Below are 21,678 nucleotides of genomic sequence, written 5' to 3' on the forward strand. Positions count from 1 at the left end.
GTGTTGTAGCTCAGACCATTCTAGTCGTATAGTGGGTCATAGACAGTTCGGAGAGGGACTTTCTTTTCATATTGTCTCTTTGTCTTTTGAGGAACAAGCGCTTTAACTTTTGACAATGTTTTCATACAAGATTATTGTTTTACTTATTTCATTCTTCGACTTGCTAACACGGTAAATTGTGTATAGTTGGCAAATTTACTGTTGACAAATGAATTCCGATTTCTAGTAAGTGCAAGAATTCAGTTATCAACAATAATAACCCAGCATTGCACACAGGCAGTGTTGAAAAGTTAATCATTCGTCATTTTGTTATGATTTTTGTCAATGAAAAAAGAAAGTGTACATAAGAAACAGAACAAAAATGATGAAACGTACATCAAAAGTAACAGTTCTTGGAGCTGTAGACCAAACCTTCTTTACTGAATAATAATTACAACCAAACACAACAGACTAATAACAATGGGATCATATTGTTATTTCCACTTATTACATTAAAAATAAAACATCGTCCAATATGAAGATCGATAAAATACCATCTCTGAATTATTTTCGTATGCATCACGAGACAAGTTCACAGGTATATATATTGCACAATTCGTTGAACATGTAATACGATGACAATCAAATAGCGCTGTACAACATAATAGTTGTCGGGCAGCCACATTGGCTCGGGTTGCGAGGAAATGTTGACATACATACGTATGCTACAGTACGTACACTCTCTTTGTGTTCGGTTTGAATGAATAAGGTCAGCCACATGAATCATAGATTCAGACGGCCAAATTCCTTCAAAACCTACCAAAACGGTACTAATCGTCTTGGAAAAACAACTTTACTTGCATGTGAAGGCAATATCACGTTATCCTTGCGCCAAATTTGAGCAAAATCTGAAGCACGAAAGTCCACCATGTGAGTCTACGGACGGACGGACGGACGGAAATGTCTAGATGTAAGGAATCAACAAGTTCCCGCTTGTCGGGGACTAAAACAACGGCACCACAATCAGCTGATATGCTTGCGGAGACCCGGACGCCATATCAAAATGGATAAGTGTGTCCTTGATGTTTGACCCTCAGCCCGGTAACTTATGATAAACAAAATACCGTAGTTCTTTAGAAGTGTATGATTGATACACCCAAATACATGTTTCGTTTACAAAAAAATGTCAACGCTCCTTTCGAAGGAATATAACAAGGTGAAAATACACAAGAACGACGGTAGATGTTTGGAATCGTGTTCTCGGCATCAATAATTATTTAAGGAAGAGGGCCATTATTTGTAACTTTTGACCATTTTTTACCCCGGAAAATTCCATGTTGGAGGCTCATATTTGTTGCAAAATGTTGTTTTACGAAGAAACAAACATGATTAGTGATGATCCACATAAAACTGCTAATTTTTGTCCAAACGTGTTGCCCTTCCGAGCTCGTTTGTTGACGTCTGGCATGCTCAGCGTGCTGGGGAGAACGCAGATATGGTGACGCCGCGATCACGCGAGATGTACAAGTTCACCTTTATTGCGGGATCAAAACAACATTGCGTCGTGGATTGCCAGACATCTGGCTACGTAACGTGTTCGGACAATGGACTACGACGTGAGTACCGGGCGTAAGTAATGAATATTTATTTTTAAATTGCTGTAAATGGCTCGCGCAGGTGCAGAAGAATGCCTACGTTGGAATCCGCGTGTCAACAGAGTTTGTATTTCTGTCCGGACAAAAAATTGAAATTTTCGTTGTAAAATCACATGTTATTTAGTTGTCGGGCACGTAATGTTTCCGAATAATATGCGATTCTCTGTTATTTGACAGACTCTTCAACATGAGCCAGTGATCATTTCAATCAAAACTAACGGAAAAATCGCCAGAAGATACAGCTAATGGAACTTTAAGGAAGAACGCCCCTCAGGCTCTCAAAGTTTATCAATATTTTCTGGTCTACCACTTGTGGGCGTTCACTCTAAGCTCTTAGTGTAAAAAACATTTCCCCTCTAAGTTTTTCAAACATCAAAAAACCAAAAGAGTTAACACTGGGATGGCGGTCATTTTTAATTTTCATATATCGGCAAACGTTGGGTTTCTCTGGTACAAATGTTTGGACAATGGCCCCTGATTTTTATTCTTGATTTGCAAATTTCATTTTAGAAAGTTCGATCAAATGTTTTCGTCTTTCATTTTCGAAGCGCATACTACCTTAATGAAAAAATGTCAATTCATTTATAACAACAACAGAATAGACTGAACAAGAGAGATGTTCATATGACATCGAGAAACGCCACTTGAAAAATTAATGCTACAGCTATTTGCTTGGTTTTTTTCATAATGCTCTGCAGTGGTTGGTTCCAAGTGCTCACGCATATTGGCGAAAATGCCCAAAATAGCAAAATCAAAATGATGTAACGTTACCTTTAAAATAAATGCAACTTAAATTTTAAAATATTCAAATTGCTAACGAGTCAAACGGAAAGACAAGACAACAGAATATTATAATACTATATGCTTGCTAGTCAAAGTAAAGTAGCAAAGGGTATTAAAACACGAAAATTGAAGCTCCAAGTTCCGTAAGTTCTTGTTAAAACATACAATTGGATTATTGCATTAATGCTTACCTCTGATCAACATGTTTTCCGCTCGCTTTGGTCCCGTGGCTCCACCGTCCATGTTTTACCTGTAAAAAACATTCTAGTTAATTATCAACAGAGAAGGATTTATGTGTATACTGCAAGCACACATTGGTGAATTTGTATCATGTGATTCCTTTTCAGTTGTATGAAAAAAGACGTTGCGAAAGGTTTTCCTGTTTATTTGAGAAGGGTAGTATGTACATAGTTTCATCCAAAAATTCACGATGTTTTTCTTGCTCATGAACTCATTCACCAAAGCTCTAGCAGTACATTTTTAAAAAGAATGAAGTTTGGGAAATGCATACGTATACCTACATTATTGTTACTGATGTGTGAGACAAGTACAGCAATATACATACATGACATTAAGAATACGATTGATGTCGTAAATTCGATCCGATAAAAATATAAATTAATGAAATTGAGGTTGCATTCATGTATCATACACACAATACCCAAGTGACCCTTAACACAATAAAACTAAACAAAATCCATGCTTCAGTTACTTGCAAATACTTCGGTAACCTGGAAGCTCTTAAACCCGCTTGTGAGTACTTCGTGATAAGGACCATTCGGATGTTGAAATAGTGGTATCATTGTACAAACAAACACGCTCGAGCTTGTCCTGTGAACTCGTACAACCTGCATAAGCATGTTTTGGTTGCAGGCCTGCCATAAATGGTTGCATTTATCTGCAAACGAACTGGTTTCTGTGACTACTGTGGCATGTGCTGCGAGAATTCGAACGCTTGGTGTTGGTTTGAGTTGCACAGAAATGACTGTTTGATTTTATATCTCAAAAAGCCAAATAAAATTGAAATTATGGCATTTATGGACAAACCTGTAAAGTTAGTATCCCACAAAGAGGCAAAACCGGAAAAGTTGGTATTGTTAGGACATAAAAGGTGACCTTAAGATCACCTCCGAAAAGCGACAGCAATTATTCTGCCATTTACATAACAGCCGTACACCTTCAGCTTTTATAAGAAATCGTCATAAAATGAGATGTGTTTGGCCATTTTGGAAGTCATTTTACGTCATTGGCAATTTCTTGCAAAGAAAGCATTTGGGAAACATTACAGGCAAATATTAAATTCAATATATCCTCGACCGGGCGAACCCACAACGTATGGTACCCGGTCAAAACCGCTCGGCTAAATCCACACCCTTATGAAGAGTGGTACAACAACCGAACAAAGTTGTTGAAGTAATTTTTCTGGCTGTGACCCCTCCACACCCTGTAGAGTTAAAGAAGCACTGGCACGTACATCACGCTATCATACATTGCACAGAAACTTTATCAAAGCAATGAATACATCATTTAAATAGGTGAAAGACAGCTTCGGGGACAATTTCGTCAGTTAGATTTGCGCTCTAATTCATGTTGTTTGACGTGTATAATATTACGCTTGTTTGAAAGAAAACAACCGAAAACGTACAAAGAAAACTATTAGAAACTATTAAAAGAAAACTATTAGATGGTCCTTGCATCAACATATCTACAGTATGGAGGGGTCGTCCAGCAACATCACGTGAAGGGGTAATGTCTGTCTGGAACTAGTTTACTGTGTTATCGGCATGCTAAATCCACTAAAATTGGAAGCAATTTGGATAAGGCAGGGTTCGTGGTTTCATACAGTTTTGTGCATGCGCGTTTGCATGTAGGTAGTTAGGTAGGTAAGGTAGGTAGGCGGGCAGGCAGGTAGGTTTTATGGTAGATATAGGGCTGTTGAATCAAAACATGACATACCTGCTTCTGAAACGATGAATGACAACATACTGGATTTGACTCAAAACTGTAAGTTGGTGGCTTCACCCGATTACAAATAAACTTTGTCGCCGCGGGTCAATCTTGACGGATGAAGTATTTTGGCAGGGTACGCTTACCAATTCAGGACACCTGGTACCACCACTAAAGAGCGGTTCAAGATGACCCTATTCTTATAGTCATTTTCTATTTATTTCTTGGACCTGTTGAATTCTTTATTTACCTTGAATTATACTGATTATCGGACCTGTTTTGATGTCTAGTTGTAAAATCGCTATATCAAAGCAGACATGTAACCTAAATATGGAAAGCTGCATGAGAGAAAATGCCGAGAGAGTTTGACCGGTTGACCTCGCTGTTAATTTTATGCAGGAAATTACAATAACAATGCTTGGTCGAATGACGCAGTGCCTTGAGGTGGGATCGCCAGTGGTATAGGGGGAGGAGTACCTTCCCGATGGTGATAAGTGGTGCGGATTACCGTCGCCTAGGTGACTGGCGTTGCAAATACCTGGACTGAACCCACGCGTGGACTGAACCATTTGGTTTTTTTTGGGTGTCGATGGTACTTTGACAATAAAAGTAAAGATGCACAGATATCGAGTTTATTGTCTTGTTTATGAGCGGCCAGTATTTCCAACAGCATGAATTACGTGCATTTGCCCTAGAAGAAATAAATAATTTCGAATAAAACATCGCGAATATAACCACATTCCTTATGCTCGACGTACCCCAAAGAACCATGAAATCGCCCGACTTTCGATTGAAGAGATGAGTTTTGCCAAACCGCGTATACAGAAAAAGTGGCAGATGACTTTATTTTTAGAATCATAGACAGTATAGCGAGATGTAAAAAATGTGAAAGAGGCTCCCCATCTAACTATCCTAAATGTTTTTGTGTCGAGTTTGTGTTTGATTCGTTTCGAAAATGTGTTCCTACATTCTTATCCGATTGTGTGTGTTAATAAAAATGTTTGTTTCGCTTTGGATATTTGTAGAGAAGTTTGGATTAGTGTGTACGGTAATGTTTTGTTTGTGTGGGGAAAGCTTATGGCGAGACGCAGCCGGACCTATGTTGTTACAAAAGTTGATAGAGTCGCCCTTTGACGCTTGCGTTTCGAAACCCGGTTGTGGTTTCTCATCAGTCGCGGTGTAGATTCTTTCCTTAGTTTGTGTTTGTGAAAATTTATTTTAATGCATTTTAGTGGTCTTGCTTTTCGATTAGCGAGGCAAGTATATTAATTTTTGGTCACGTTGTGAGTCCGTTTGGTGGTTCGGTTTGTTTGTTCTATGTTTCTTTACTTCGGTAAATTTTGTTTTGACTGGTGTGTCTTTTAGATTTTTGCGGAGGTTTGTGATTTTTTGGCAATAAGTACCACTGGGGGTACTGATTTTATGTTTATTGGATCAAGATACTCACAAGTATCCTGGTTGATGTGCTTGTTCTCGTACATTTTGATTCATAGTTCGTTTATTTTGTTTACTGTTTGTTCTGGCTTGTTGTGTATAATACTGAGTGTTGCGTAATTGCCTTTCGCATTCGAGTACGTAATCGTTTGTGTTGACAATGACGAAAACCCGACCCTTGTCGAGGGTTTTTTTCCCGAAATTTGCCTATTGTTTGCAAGCTGGTTTATCGCGATTCTTTAGCACGCGACATCTTTTGTTTCCTTGTTTGAAAGGGTATCTCTAGAAGTGCGAGTTTAGCAGCTTCAGATAGCTTTCAAGTTTTTGGTGTTTGTTGTTTGTGGAGCCCAATTTGACTTTTCTTTGAATTTGTGTTGTTGCGATTGTTTGTGTCTCACGATGTAGCGTAGTCACATTTTACGACTTTATTTGTTGAAATCCTGAGGTGGTTTTATTCTGTTTGGTTTTGTTGGCGTCCGAATTTTTGCCTAGTACTATTTTTCGGAGTTTCATAGTTTGAGCGATGATAGGTTGTTGTTGAATTTCATGTTGTTGTCGGCTTTTCTTTGGAAATAGCTGATTTATTTCCACGGCCATTTTTTCTGTCACGTTATTTTTATGTGTACGATTTTTGTTATGTTTGTGTGTTCTATGTCATTTTATGGGGGGTTTTTGGGTAGTTCTCTTTTTGGAGTGTTTGGTGGCCCTGAAAAGGGCCGCTTGGTATGGGTTTTGTTAGCGCTTGGCGCGTTTGTTTTGGCGATGAGCCTATAGCTTTTTTATGCTTCTTTTCGCCGATTCGATGTGCTTGGTAAGTAGGTGTTTGCCGCCTTCTTGTCACTGTGTGTGCGTACATGGACAGTCTGCATAGCCCTTGAATGTGGTCTCGATTTTGATCAAACCATGGAGGTACCTCCATGATCAAACTTACAATTGAGGAGTATATATCAAAACTGATAAATGATTTATGTTTTCACATGGGTTCACAAAAGTTTCGCCCCGGTGTTCATTTTTGGCCCAGGAATTCCATCTACCCACCCTTTACAGAGTAGTAAGCTTATGGGCAAGTAAATATGGATGCGCCGGTGCGATTCAACGATCAACCTCTATATCGCATCGAAAGTCAACAATTTTACGGCACGGACTATGATTTATAAGTTTATACACAGTCCCTCGTGGATAGAGAGACTGTGGTTTATATAAAAATTATAAGGCGCGGGGTATTATATATTGACTGATTACTGTAGCTATAGATAGGCTACATTCAGGACGGGCAGCGACGGGCAGTAATTAGTAGGCAAAACCACGGTCCCTCCACAGAGGGACCGTGGCAAAACAGGTGGTTTTCACCGTGGGCAGAACTCGGTGCAATGATACTGAACATTAATAGTTAGCCTGTCACCTTGAAGGTAATGCTGTAGGTGAAACAAGTAAGCTTACTTCAAACGCACGATGGTACAAACATTCCTACCTCCATGGTACAAACAACACCACAAGTGAAACGTACACATAGAAATACACGCGTTTCCTACGTTGTGCCCACCCGGGCCACGCGATTAAAATATGACTGATACTGCTGGATAGTGTTAATTGGGTCGGTAAACAGTCAACTAATAGTTTAATTGACTACCTGGGTGATTGGCAGGTCGTGTCCAACGACGCATATGCAAAGCAGGCCAAAAGACAAAAGCCCCCAAAGTTATTGACAGCTGGCCAGGGGTCACCATGAATACGAAATGAAGCTTCACTACGCAGAAACTGCGTAGTCAAGCCCTTCTTAACCGGTCAAACTCTCTCGGCACTTTCCGGCATGTGTATTCTAGCTCACAGTTTGGTCGTTTGCTTGTAGTAAGCCATACCAAAGTGCTCTAAGTTATGTAAATAGTCATACCATGAACCTACTGAAGAGGTGGGTTAATATTGAATAAGATCAGGCCACAACAGCAATAATCGCACAACGCAAGCAATGCCACGCTCGATTTCTTTTCTAGACTTGGTATATATGTAGGGCACCTTGACACCACTCGAAGTGCTAGGTTAATTTCTCTAGGTCTGCGAGGCAAAGAATATAACAAAGGGAGACGTGCTGTATTGACATAAGTTTATAAGGACGATGCTGCAGACTTGAGTCTCAAGGTCACTTGATCGTCGCAAAGTTACAGATCCTTATATGGCAAAAAGGGCATCATGCCATGTAAAGGGTGGTAGCAGTCAGGCATAGTACAATACCTTGTCCTTGGCACACTTACTGTGTTGCTTACCGAGTGCGGGCTAAAATAATTGGCTAAGATAATTGGAGGCGACCCAATTCCATTAATTTCCGCAAGGTAACGAAGGTCGACGGTCATTGAGATGTCAGCGCTACAGCTCTAACTTATATCGAATGCTCGATTTTCGTAGTAAGAGCATTCGTTCCGCATAGTCTTTTATGACGAGTCAAGATAGAAAACAAACAACCTTTCCACGATTGTGGTTTGACCAAGGTTTTCTACCTCCTTGGTTGATTGAACCCTTTCGTTTTTTGACAAAGTTAGCGGCGAATTGCACCTCTGCCACCTCTATTCATTATTAAGGCGGTACGCGCCTCGAAATTCAATGTCTTAAACGTAGAAACTTCAAACCATTCCCTTTGAATAAAACTCAGGGGTCACCGTGCATACTTTTGCACCAGAGACCAAATTACCCTATATTTACCGATGCTTGAAATTCAAAATGGCCGCCATCCCAGTGTTAACTCTATAGGGATAAAATCTTCGCCCCATCCCGGTGTTAACTCTATAGGGATAAAATCTTCAATTTTCACAAAAATAAACCAATGTATACTTTATTTACTCCAGGAGCTTCAAAATGAACCCTAGCGAGTGGTAGACAAAAATAGCGGCAAGGACATTTTGCTCTCATTCGGTTTGAATCGGTCCATTCAAGAAATATTTAAACCAGAAAAACAAGAATGACAAAAGCAAATAACGGCCACAACTTAAGTATTGGGGTCAACTTTAGGAACATACTTATCCACTTCTATAGCAATGGGACATGCAGATCCTACATACATACTTAATACAGTAAAACTTGTCTAAATTGAACACCAGAGGTACTGACAAAATTGTTCGGTCCATACTGAGATTTTTTAATTACTGCTATCAGTGTTATCATTCAAATGTAAACAGCACTTAAGTTAGTTTCACATAGTGAAATGCCCTCCAGTGTAGGAGGTGATTATAACATCTGGAATTATCCTGGATCCAAATTTCTTATCAGTTCTTCTGTGTCTTACATGAAAAAGTTGTAAAATAATCGCAATCATACCAATCCATAATCCAATGACAGTAGGTCGGAATTCGCAAGACAATAGTTGTAAACATAGACATAAAACAGCACAGAACAGACAGTAAATAGACGGTACACAAACAAAGTCATATTCATGAAAGAAAGATATATGGACCTCTGGCCAGAAGACCAAGAAAATTGACCCGCAATGAAAAATAACTTCAGCTTTGTTTTCTGGATCAAATTTCATTACAAATTGATATCAAATATAACAAAATTATGTTCACAGCCTTCAACACTGTCTCACAAAATATACTAAGTTGGTATAGGTCATTTAAGGTCACAGACTGAGAAAATTACCTAAAATATTCAAATTTAGGAGTTTCCCAACACCTTGAGCAGAAGATTTATCTAATAACATCCCTTTTATAACAAATTACAAAGCTATCAGACAACTTGTTTTTGAGAACAAGTTTCTTGACCAAAAATTACAAAATTGTCTTAAAAATACAAATTTGCATATTTCAGGACAATTTCCACATATCTAACTATTGTCATCCATAGGCATCTGTATGTCTGTGGTTTTAAAGGAAAAACATTTTTTAAAATTCTTGACCAAAAATGACAAAAATTGCCCGAATACGGTAATTTTTGCCAATTTTGTCATAATTTTAAGAAATTCGAAGGATAACCGTCCCTTGCAGACATCCAACCCAAATTTGAGAGTAATTGGGCTGGCGGTTTCAGAGAAGAATAATTTTTTACTTAAAATGAGGAAACTAACCAAAAATATCAGCAAAAATACAAAATTAAAAATATCTTCATGATATACATAAAACTGTATAAGGGCCACCTAAGGCCAAGAAACATTAAAAGTTTGTTTCTCATCCTTGCGCATGTCAATTAAGACCCGCCGCATCAGCCTTTTTTTCTGCTCATGAGGAAATAAAACAAATATATGCAAAAAAACATGATGATAGTGCATAACATGGTGCTGTATAACACAGAACTGTGAATAAAACAACTGACACTAACATTCCATTCAGAACTGTACAGATATGTCACTGTTATATTAAGCTGTCAAAACCGTGAATTGCTGCACTAAAAGTCAAACCACAAAACTGTTGCTATACAAAAATAATAAAGCAACACTGCTTTGCATAATAAGTTTATCTCTGCGTGCATTCCTATGCTGGTTTCATGTTTTTTCAGAGTTCTTGTTAATTGAAGAATAAAAAGAATTGAGAGTAAAGCAACAAGGTCACCGCATCATTCTTGAAATATGTCTACGACAAGAAACAAACTTTTTATTTTTTTTGGCCCAAGGTACTTGCATACTAATTTTCAAAGCAATCAAAACAGCAGTTAATTTTTGACCATTTTCCCATTTTTAAGCTCATTTACATAATTTGGGCTATGCAAACTTCATTTGAACAAAATCCCAAATACCAGCAAATACCAAGCTAAAAAGTGCAGCGGTTTTCAAGTTTTTGATGTTGACGAACATGCATACACACATATAGGCCTATACAGACGCAACCAATTTCAGCTTATACGATAACCTCACATTAGTATACTAAACGTGAGCTAAAAAGCATTGTAAACATTGAAGTCCGAATATCTGTCAACACGGGGCATTACACCTTTATTAAAGTCACATCATGCATGCGACTCCCATGCACAAAGACAGTAGCGATATGTGAGAGTTAGGCATAGCGGGGGTCTTTTTTGCAAATTAGTCCTATAGGCTTCTTCATTCTACTTTTTAAAGTGTTTATACAAACATTGTCTGTCAACTGACACATCAGCAAAGCAGTTCATAAAGGAGATAGGTGGGCCAAGGCGAAAAAAGCCACGTGATTTTCTTGACCTTTCCAACGAATTTAACCCCTTCGCAAAATTTGGACATAGTCCACTGATCAGCCTGTGCTACAATAGACCCTGGTTTTCCTGGGGTCGATTGTGCAGCCTTTATCTCTCTTTCAGCAAGTGCAAAACAAGCACGCAAAGGCTGTGATTTATTGTAGGCCCCTAATGAATTTACTGCAGAACTGGCAGCTGACTTTTTTGATAAAGGCAATTCCCTAAATGATAAACTACCCCAGTTTGGTTTTCAAACCATGGCGCAGAACTGCATTTCTTGCTGTGAACTACGACACACAACATTGCAAACCAAAGAAGTATGCATGACACAAGTTCCGTTGTAGGTCTACGTCCTCAACAAGGAGTTATCCATGGTCCCCAATACACTCAGCCCTGCTATACTTTGAAGAGTACTGCGTGCAATCACACAGATCTATTATTAAAATGCTATGGCATGTGCTTAGTGCTTTGAATGGTAACCAGGCTATTAAAATGGATTCCTGAATTGTGTGCAGTACCACAGACAGTGGAGCCGACGATTTTCATCTGACCTGTGCATAAGCTGTGGTAACACTGACTGATCCGGAACCTTCCCAAGTCGATCGCGGTCCAAGGTACATTTCAGTACTGGGGCAGCGTTCGATCGTTAGTGCCTACTTCATCTGTTACATATCACAAAATTACAGCACAAGGGTATCAATCAGAAGACACGTAGAGTGCTCACCGGCAGGTAAACACACATTAAAGACTAATATGATGAGAACTTTACACACTGTAACAGGGCGCACATATATGTATGTCAAAAGGTTACTGTGCTCGTTACGGCGCCAACCATAGTGAACCGATCTAAACAGCATCGCAGGTCTAGAGAAACAAATGATTTACAGTGTTACCTTTCTGATACGATTTCTTTGGTTGGTGTCAGCAGTGTTAAGCACCTGGTATTTTCTCGTTGGAAGTTACCATGACAACTGCTGTAGCAAGATCATCTGCCTGAGTGTTATGTTCATCGCGCGGGGAGAATGAAGGACGGAACAAACAGGCAATCAACAGTTACCGAGTTCAGAGGTCAAACACGTGGTTCTATGCAAACACACAAGCATGCAGCATGCAGCAGGCCTTATGTGACCGCGTCGCGTTGTGTCGCTTATCATCATGTCGCGTGTGGCGTGCAAACGGGAAAAGGGAAAACCAATCATCAGTAACCACGTGAACGCCTCTGCCATAATCACATGATCATTAAATCAGACGTGTCCACCGTGTTCGAACTTAAACACCGTGTTGTTGGCGTGGTAATAAAAATAATATTTTATAGCGGTTCGAAGTAAAGCGTTAAAATATTGTTTTGTCGGTACAGAGATATGTCGATATGTAGGCTGGGGTGGATCACAGCTGATAAATACAAAGTATGTAAACTGCAGCAAAGGAAATGACACCAGCTGCAATGCTGTTGTAATCTTGGCGGGATTGCCTGGATCGGTGATTGGTGGGACGTTTCGAAGAAAACATTTAGAGGCCGTTGATTGGCTGTGACTGTGGATGAAGTGAGGGTGCCACACGAGGTAGCACCAGTCCAGACTCACGCTTCAACAGGCCGGGGCACTGTGAGACACCGAGTCCCCCCCCCCCACCCTCCCTTTTATGAATCCTCTTTTCAATTTTCGTACTTTTTTGTAAATCACTTTCGCTTTTCCAGACAACTTGTTTTCAATTGTAAATTACCTACGCCTTTCCAGAAAACTATTTTCCCTTTGAAAACATTTTAGAACAAAGGGTTTTTAACTCTGGTTTTTAGCGCGGGGTAATTTTCTGTGCAGATTGCCGTAAGTCTTTTAACGGTACACTTCGCTGGTAATCTTTTTCAAGTGCCCTAGTCCAGAATAAAGCACGTGAGCCACACTCCTCATGAACAAAGTGATTAGTATTGTGTATTGTGTTTTCTGTTGGAAGATAGATTGAATGGGAATGTAGACGAAACTTAGAATATTTTAAATGTAACTCGGTACTTCGAAGAGGCACGGTTATAGAACGGTTATTATTTACGATCGGGGGGGGGGGGGAAAAAGGGGGGTCACTCAAAAATGATGAAGGGGGAGTCATGCAAAAAATGATGAAAAAGGGGGGCTTGTGTGAAAATACTCACGTGTGACCATTGTTATGTAGGTCATTCCCCCCCTCACTCATCATGACCTGAGTTCAACTAGTCTAGAACATTCTCAAGGTCACTGCCCTTAATGATTTCACAACCTTGAATTCAATTAGTCATGTTTGGAATGTTCTAGAAATTTAATTAGTTGTGTAAGAGAGATAATTTTAGAACAGTAATTAGCATGTCAATAAAAGTTCTAGATTGTTCTTATATGCCTTTATGTAAGCACATGGGTATAAAAGGGACGTGCACAGCTTCCAGTCAGACTTTTGGGATCGTGTCTCTTGGGTGTTACTACAAGTGTTTTAAAACTCCAGCCGTAGTAATTTGCAAGACTTCTCAAGACCTTCACTGCCAACGCTGGATTTACTCTGTGGACTTTGTGCAACTTCAAGCCTGCAAGCCAAAGGACTGTTCATTCATCCGACTGACTGTTACAACTCTGAGACTGGAGCTTTGCCGTCCCAGCTGAGATAAGTAGTCTATCCCTGACTTAGTTTTATTTTCGTAATAAATTTTGTTTAAACGTTAACTGCTGAGTTCACCCTTTTGTTCGTTTTCTCTGCACGTAACACCATTCTTCTAATTGTCATCAAATCGCGTTATTTAAAAGTTTTCAAAAGCTCAGGAGTTGGAGACCCCTCCTGAGCCCCCCCCCCCTCCCCCATTTATTCACTGCTCTACAGCTGCCTGGTCATCAAACATACATACTGGTATATACCTGATATTACAGTGAATAAAAACTCTGTTTCTGGCCTTAAACTGTCCCTCTTGCAATGATATTCTTGCCTTGGTTGCATCTCACTGCTGGACTCACAGGGTGAGTTTAATTCTTATAGATTCCATTTTTATAAACATAAAAAACATCAAGTGTATGAAAGTATGTTTGCGGTACAGATTATACCCTTATTCTGCCAGACAGTATTACTTTCGTATATGCCAAGTCGGGAAAAAATAATATTAAGCCGAAACCTTGAGTGTATTCACCCGCTTGGCATGGTATGCGACATAAGGGACCGTTCAGTTTTTACGGCCGGGGGGCCGGCAAAATCCGGGGGGGTCATCATAATTTTGGAATCCGCAAAGGGGGGGGGTCATCGCTTTTTCACTGGTAGGAAAGGGGGGGTCACCACATTTTCAAAAACATAATACCAACAATAAAGTTCACTTACGCCATGGCCATGATCGACCCTCTTTACCGGCGGGCCGCCTTCGGCGGCCCACTACAATAAATATACATTATATATTCCCATGACCCATGACCCTCTTAACGGGCAGACGCCTTTGGCGGCCCACTCCAATTAGGTTTACTTCATGCGATGGCCATGATCGACCCTCTTTACTGGCTGGCCGCCTGCGGCGGTCCACTACAATAAATTGACTTAATGTAATACCCCATGGCAATCTTAATGGCCGCACGCCTTCAGCAGCCCTGTCCAGTAAAGTTTACTTTATGCAATAGCCATGATCGACCCTCTTTACCGGCGGGCCACCTTTGGTGGCCCACTAGAATAAAGTTGACTTTACGTAATGGCCCATGACCCTCTTAACCGGAGGGCTGCCTTTGGCGAACCACTCCAATAAAGTTTACTTTATACAATGTCCATGGACATAAGTTGTCTATGGAAATGAAGTTAAAAATTGCCTTACAGTCGTCCTAATTAACAGACGTTTCAATGGATGTGGCTGAGAAGTTTGTGCACTGGCATCTCTGAATAAAGTGCGCCACGTACCGTAGTTCAAATCCAAACCATGCGGGTAAATTTGACATATGGGTTTTGGTTATTTTTCAGGGGGGGGGGGTGTCATCAAATTTTTTCGTCTGACAAAGGGGGGGTTCATCTTTTTTCACGAAAAATGCAGGGGGGGTCTATATTTTTTTGAACACCGGCGACAAGATTTTGCCGCGCCCCCCCCCCCAGGCCGTAAAAACTGAACGCTCCATAAGATTCGGTCACTAACCATGTTTACAATATTTTAAGCTTATCTGTTTTCAGAGGCCTTCATATATTCAAGTCTGTGTTTGAGTACAAGAAACGGGAGACTGTATTTATAAGCTTGATCTGATGATCACAGGAACGTAACAGAATAAGGGTTAAAGTTGTAGTTGTAGTGTTGCAGGTATCACATCTGAAATCATGCCTCCCTATTACCGCAAGCGCACGCACGTGCCGGCTTTGGAGTTCAGGTGCAGTCAACTCAGCTGTTCTCAAACAGTGCAGTATATTTCAACGCCAAACGTTTCTGATTCCCTTATCCGCTTTTTACTTTCATTTGTTGAACGTTTTGTTTTCTGGTGTTTTCGGTCACACCGTCAACTGATATTGTAGATGTCTGTAAATGTAAACAATTGTACGCGCTAGCAGCTGTGTTTTACTCGAACTTTTCTCAAGCAGACTTTCAATCATTCTCTTTCAAAATCAAGAATAAAACTCGATCGGGGGCCACAGTAAAATTTTTTGTGTGAGAGAAACAAATTACCCAATGTTTACCGATAATTGAAATTCAAAACATAATCGTGATAACATTCCTATATTATCTCTGTGGGGGAAATTAAAACTCCGGATTATCACAAAACATGCCGATTAAAACTTTATTTACTCCATTTACTCCATTAGCTTCAAAACGAGTCCCTACAAAGGGTAGGTCAAGTTAATATTGTAAAAGTTTGAGCTTCCGAATATCTGTCCCTGAGACAACAATATAATATAGAAGGCACAGGTAAATCGTGAAGAACTTTTTAATAAAAAGAGCGAAGTATATATGAAACAGGGAGGGGGGCATTTCTTAGTTTCAAAATATTAATTTCATTCAAAAACACTCGGGTATACACGAGATTCGGGTACATATATGCACGACAGTCAGCATGTACTGCTACCTTGGCTCGTGTTGCATGCATACCCAAATCGAGTGTATGTTATTGGGATTAATTAATCAAAAATGGATGATTAAAATGAGTTCAAATAATTACAGTGAAAATAATTTATTTACATTTTATTTTTTCTGATCACTAAAATATACACTGTTGCCCTTTATAAAATGGCTATCTGACGGCGTACGTTTATATAAGCAGAACAAGGGTCTTAACAGGACGCAGTTGTAATCAGTAAGCGTACAGACAAAATATCTGTCAAGTTTTTGTCTTTATGCCAACTTTAAGGAAATATGAACTGTGACAATTGCAGTTAATAGGAAAAAATAACACAAAATAGGGAGGCGAACGGACGAAACCCCACAGTAATCCGGTAGTGAACGTCATCGATCGATATTCTTTTTCTCGAAAATTGATAAAATGTCAAATTGTTAAATTATCATTTCCAATCGAGGTATATTACCAGTCCATGGGACGAGGAGCATCCTCAACCACTATTAGTTAGTGGTTCAACTATTTCAATAATTATTCAATTTTGTGTTTTCTCTTACATTTAGTTATTTGTTTCCTTCTTAAATCATGTAAAATTTGTTTATCTATTTATTTGTTTTATATTTATGTTTTTTGTTTGTTTGTTTGTTTGTTTGTTTGTTTGTTTGTTTGTTTTTTTGTTTGTTTGTTTGTTTGTTTGTTTGTTTGTTTGTTTATTCTGGCTTCCCCGTGATTCTAGTTGAACGTTTCCAAAATAATCATTCGGGGAACATCTTCTCCTTTCTCATACACTGGCCACCCTTCAACAAGTCCACTTCATACAATTAGAAATTCGAATCAACCCTGCCAAGGGTTGTAAGCTTAAATGGGAGCTAACGATTGGCGCCCTGTGTTCTACATTGAGACACAAGATACCACTTTGATGTATTAAAGCCTCTTCTCAATAATTAGTTTAATAAAGCAACATTTTTTCACTGGTGTTAGTGACACACAAACTTGTGTATTTCTAGCTGTGATATCGCAGCGGTGCTGCGGCACATCAATCGCTCTCGGGTCAAGGGCCATCGCCACAGTGGCGATGACCCTTCACCCGAGCGCGATCGATACGCCACAGCACCGCTGCGATATCACAACTAGTGTATTCTATGCAAACAATAAGTTTCGAGAATTGAAATCAGCTGCAGTGATTTTCAGAAACCCACAGAGACACTGTGATAAGGAGGAAAACAGACACAAGAAAATTTATTTTAGTCTCTACATACAACAGTCTGTAAGCTTATTAAGGTTGAAAGGGCTCTCGTTTTTTTCTCTCCATTGGTTCAATACAAATATTGAATAGAAGGGACAATAAGTTGACTGAATGCAGAAGACAGTTAGTTGTACACGGACCATCTTATATATCGTAAGGTGTAGACCATTTGATATTCTGAGGAGGGGGCTTGGAAGATGGATTCTGGGGCATTATTTGTTCCTCCCTGCTTCACCTAGAAATATTTGTTTTTCAACTGAGTGATTCAGACATCCTTTTTCATTTCCCCTCTCAGACGAATCTTTATTTTTCGCACTCACACTCATACATGCGCAGAAATGCCAATATTTCCCATTCTTATTCTTAAGATATTTTTCTTCTAATGACATGACAGAACTGAATAAGTAAAGAAATGTAAAGCAGCACAAAGTTTACTCGAAACTATAGGCAAACAATATTTGTTTCAGAATGCTGGAAAGTTGGATAAAAAAGAGTACCCTTTAAAATTACTGATGGAGACAAATAAGAAATCATCGAGGCCTCAATTTGTGAAGAAACTATTACTTCTCTCAGCGATTAAGTTTGTTCTCGGTAATAGGCAATTAGGTGCACAAACTGACCAAGGATTTGAAAGGCTGCAAATGCAAAGAGGTAGTAGAATACTGAAATGACACAATATAATAACTTTGGGGTAGTTAGGAGGGGGTGCCCCCTCCTGATACAGAAAAAGTTTGAATTTTACATATTTATTTGGTGGCTATTGTGAAGACTCAAAATATATGAGACATGAAATGATTTCCCATTATTACCTTGTCAACAGAGACAAGTGAATATTCCAATAGGAATTTATTTCACTACTTAAAGGGCCAGCAATGCTAACTTTTGATGAATTTTCACCATTGTTGTTTTGAATGTCAACAATAATTCCTGTTCTACTCCCAAAAACATGTTGAAATACATATTATTCATCTGCATATGTGTAAACTGCATTGTTTACTGTTGACAACTGAATTCTGGTCGAGACTAGAATTATGCGAATATAAACAATAACAGTGCATTTATACATATAGACGCTATGTTGAAAAGGTAAATAGTGGATGTGTCAACATTCTTTTAAGAGTAGAATAACAACTTGTATTTGACGTACAAAAATAATGAAAAAATCATCAAAATTTACAAAACTGGCTCTTTAACAGTGTATCTTATAACATATTTTGAAAGACAAACCAAATAATAAATTAAGGATATTATTAGGAAATTTATAAGTTGGTCTTTTTATGGCAAATTCTTGCACCCTTGCCCAACCCTCACCACATTGCATTGAAAATGTTGTGCTTATGGGAGGCAGTTGTCGAAACTCTGCTCAAAGGTTGCCAGGGACCCCCCCACGACCGATGTAAACAATGTATCTAGAGTACGTTGGCGATTGATGAATGTTAAAAAATGTTGAGTAAGAATTAATATCATAAAATTTAAATGTTGCAGCTATGTTGACGTGATGCATCTAGATATCATGCATGAAATACATTGTTTGTATACAATAAAGTCGCACATGCGCAGTTCTGACGACTACCTCCCTGTAAAGTTGTTAGAAATTTAAAAAGATATTTGGGTGAGTGTGAGGACCATTTTATGTACAACAAATACTTTTGTTGAAAAGTCATGATAAGCCTTGCTCATCATTTAAAGGCCAATAATGGACACATGAAATCTAGTGCAGGCAATTTGAATAAACTGAATTGGGTGGTCAAGATATTTTAAGGTGCAAAGATGAGAAAAGCTGTAGCAGAAGCACAACAAATGAATATGTTTCAAATTGAATCATTGGGCACATGTAAAACAACAGCAAATAATGTGTGAGTTAACATATTAATCAAATCACGGCATTAATGAAGAGTAATGAATTCAGATGTTATGTAAATGTCGTGACTAAAGGGCCGACAGTGAAAGATATTATAAACACGGTGCGCCCGAATTGGGCGTCCGGAGGGCTCGCCTAAAAGTTTAAGTAAATACTTAAAGTAATTGTCTGTGCATTATTTTTTACTTCATATCTGCTGGCAATTTTTTTTCTGCCATCCTTGGCTGGATTTTTTTCTCAAAGGCAACCTCTTGGAATTTTTCGCCCGAAATCTTCCAAGCCCCTTCCATCCTGATATCAAATGCCCCCACACTATGTTATCGCAATCTTGAACACAGGGTGCCAATCGTAAACTCATTTACTGCCCTTAATATGGTCAGTTTTGTCTATTGTACAAGCAAAATATCTAACTGCATCAAGTGGACCTAATAATCAACTTGACTAAATAGTAACATCCATGACTACGACCGCTTTTCTATGCTTATTCCCTTGACGATTCCCAGCAGACATAGCTTCCTGTGATTCACTAAGCGTGTTTACACTCCCAATCTTGAAGTTATCGATTGTCTGCGTGGAGTGATGTATTGTTTAAACAGATGTTAAACTTATCACAAATAACTGGAGATTGATGTTGACTCAAGCTTCATGTTGAAAGATCTCATCCTGTTTTGACAAACTTTCCTGTCCTCTATTCGATGTATCTGTATTTAATTAGAGCTGTACGCTAGTCATTCATTCATTCATTCATATACATACACATACACATTATGTATACTTGGTGTACTAAACGTAAAACCACCAGCTACATTGTAATTCATCAGGAATAAAGAAGAAACTCATGGCATTGACATTGCAAAGTATGGTGATTCGTTTTTGTTTCTCTGTCAGACAGTGACGTGTGTGTAGTGGCCCTGGTGTGTTGTGTAACTGAGAGCATGTAGTTGATTAAATGTAAACAAGACTACAGCCTGCCCTGAATGTTGTGAAAATAGTTGATACACGTCGATTAAAACAACGCCTTGACCAACAGCTTGAATGATTTTGATTGTAATACATGTTATGTGGATTTGGAAGCGATTTGGGACTGGTCAGTTTCTTCGGCCTGGGGGGCAGATGGATTATTTTTTGCCGACGTGAAAAAGTGGCTGACACCCCCCCCCCCCCCATTCCAACTTTTGAAAACAGGTGACTCCCTCATTCAAACTTTTGAAAACAGGGTGACTCCCCCTCTTCCAACTTTTGAAAACAGGGTGACCCCACCCCCTCCTGCGCGCGACAAAGGTAAAAAAATATATATAATATATATATATATATATATATATATATATATATATATATATATATATATATATATATATATATATATATATATATAATTTTGGGTATATTTTGAACATTCAGTCATTCTGTGTTTTAATGAAATTGTTGTCATGTCAGGTGTAAGATAGGAACTTAAAAGTGTCAATTCTCAAAGTTTGAATATAGTATTTTGAATGAGCTGTGAATGTACTCCACTCTTTTTATGCATAACCAGATGTCCAGAACTGTTGTAAGAAAAATGTGATTGTGAAATATTAGTGCACGTTGCTTTCTAATACTGATACGATTTCTCATAGAGGAAACAGAAAAGTATCAGGAACTTGTCATACTTTACATATGAACTGCAGATTTCATAATGATTAGTGCACTTTGCAATTTACAGACATCAAGATATTTCTGACATATATCTCTGATATATTAATTAATTGCGCCCGAAGGGCTCGCCGAAAAATATTAAATATCCAGATATCTCTGATATACATATATATATCTGATGTATGAAAGTCATGCAGCTGAAGGGCCGGCTGAAAAATCTTGTTTGATATTTTAAAGAAATGCGACCGAAGGGCGCGCCGAAAATTTTAAACATACAGATATCTCATATTTATATGACTGATATATTAAAGTTTTGCACTAGGACAGGGCTCTGAAAAATACGTCTTATTATTATTACAGTTTTGCGCCCGAAGGGTGCGCCGCAAAATGCAACTGAATGATGAAATTTGTGGTTGGCACAATGCATTTACGCAAGTATGAGCCGTGTCGAAATTCAAAAACACACTGACCTCCCCTATTGGGCATTTCAAAAACATGGTGACCCCCCCTATCACCAAAGTCAAAAACAGGGTGACCCCCATGAATCCACCGCCCCCAGGCCGATGAAACTGACCAGTCCCTTAGAGTAAAGGAGAGAAATCGGAGAGCAAACTTTGAGTCGTCACCATTGCTGTTTAGTAAGTTTAATAAAGATCCAATGTGCTACTCACAACCGACAACTTGGTGTGTCAGCTTCAGTTTATACTGAAGCATTACAATCCCAGACCGGACCTTAACTCAGAGACCGTAAAGGAATAGACGTGACAAGATGAGCTTGTTAGACCATAACCCCTTAGCACTAGACTTTGTGTCTTCTACTTGACAATTTATCCAAGACCTCACTTTTCCTGAAAGCTTGGACAATTTTAAATCCTATGTGTAAAGACTGTAGCCCCTCGGACTGTAGCCCTACTGAACAGAGTAACAGACTATTGAATGAAGAAATTTGTATCATAGGGCCAAAGTTAAAGCGTCATCAATTTGAGAAAAGTG

At 39.0% G+C, this 21,678-nt stretch overlaps 1 protein-coding gene across 3 annotated transcripts in view; it reads right to left on the reverse strand.

Annotated features, from left to right (window-relative positions):
- LOC139122922 (uro-adherence factor A-like) overlaps positions 1-21,678 on the reverse strand; it is a 76,105-nt gene that overhangs the window by 46,835 nt on the left and 7,592 nt on the right. For 2 of the 3 annotated variants that reach the window (XM_070688792.1, XM_070688790.1), the window contains exons 1-2: positions 11,822-11,983; positions 2,609-2,667 (exon numbers count right to left, since the gene is read on the reverse strand). In XM_070688792.1, coding sequence (XP_070544893.1) covers positions 2,609-2,660 — 52 coding nt within the window. In that variant the 5' untranslated portion in view covers positions 2,661-2,667; positions 11,822-11,983. Of the gene's footprint in view, positions 1-2,608; positions 2,668-11,821; positions 11,984-21,678 lie in introns of those variants that run through there. The other variant, XM_070688791.1, reaches the window with a different exon arrangement.

The sequence above is a fragment of the Ptychodera flava genome, chromosome 22, assembly GCF_041260155.1.
Source record: "Ptychodera flava strain L36383 chromosome 22, AS_Pfla_20210202, whole genome shotgun sequence".
In the NCBI taxonomy this organism is placed as follows: Eukaryota; Metazoa; Hemichordata; class Enteropneusta; family Ptychoderidae; genus Ptychodera; species Ptychodera flava.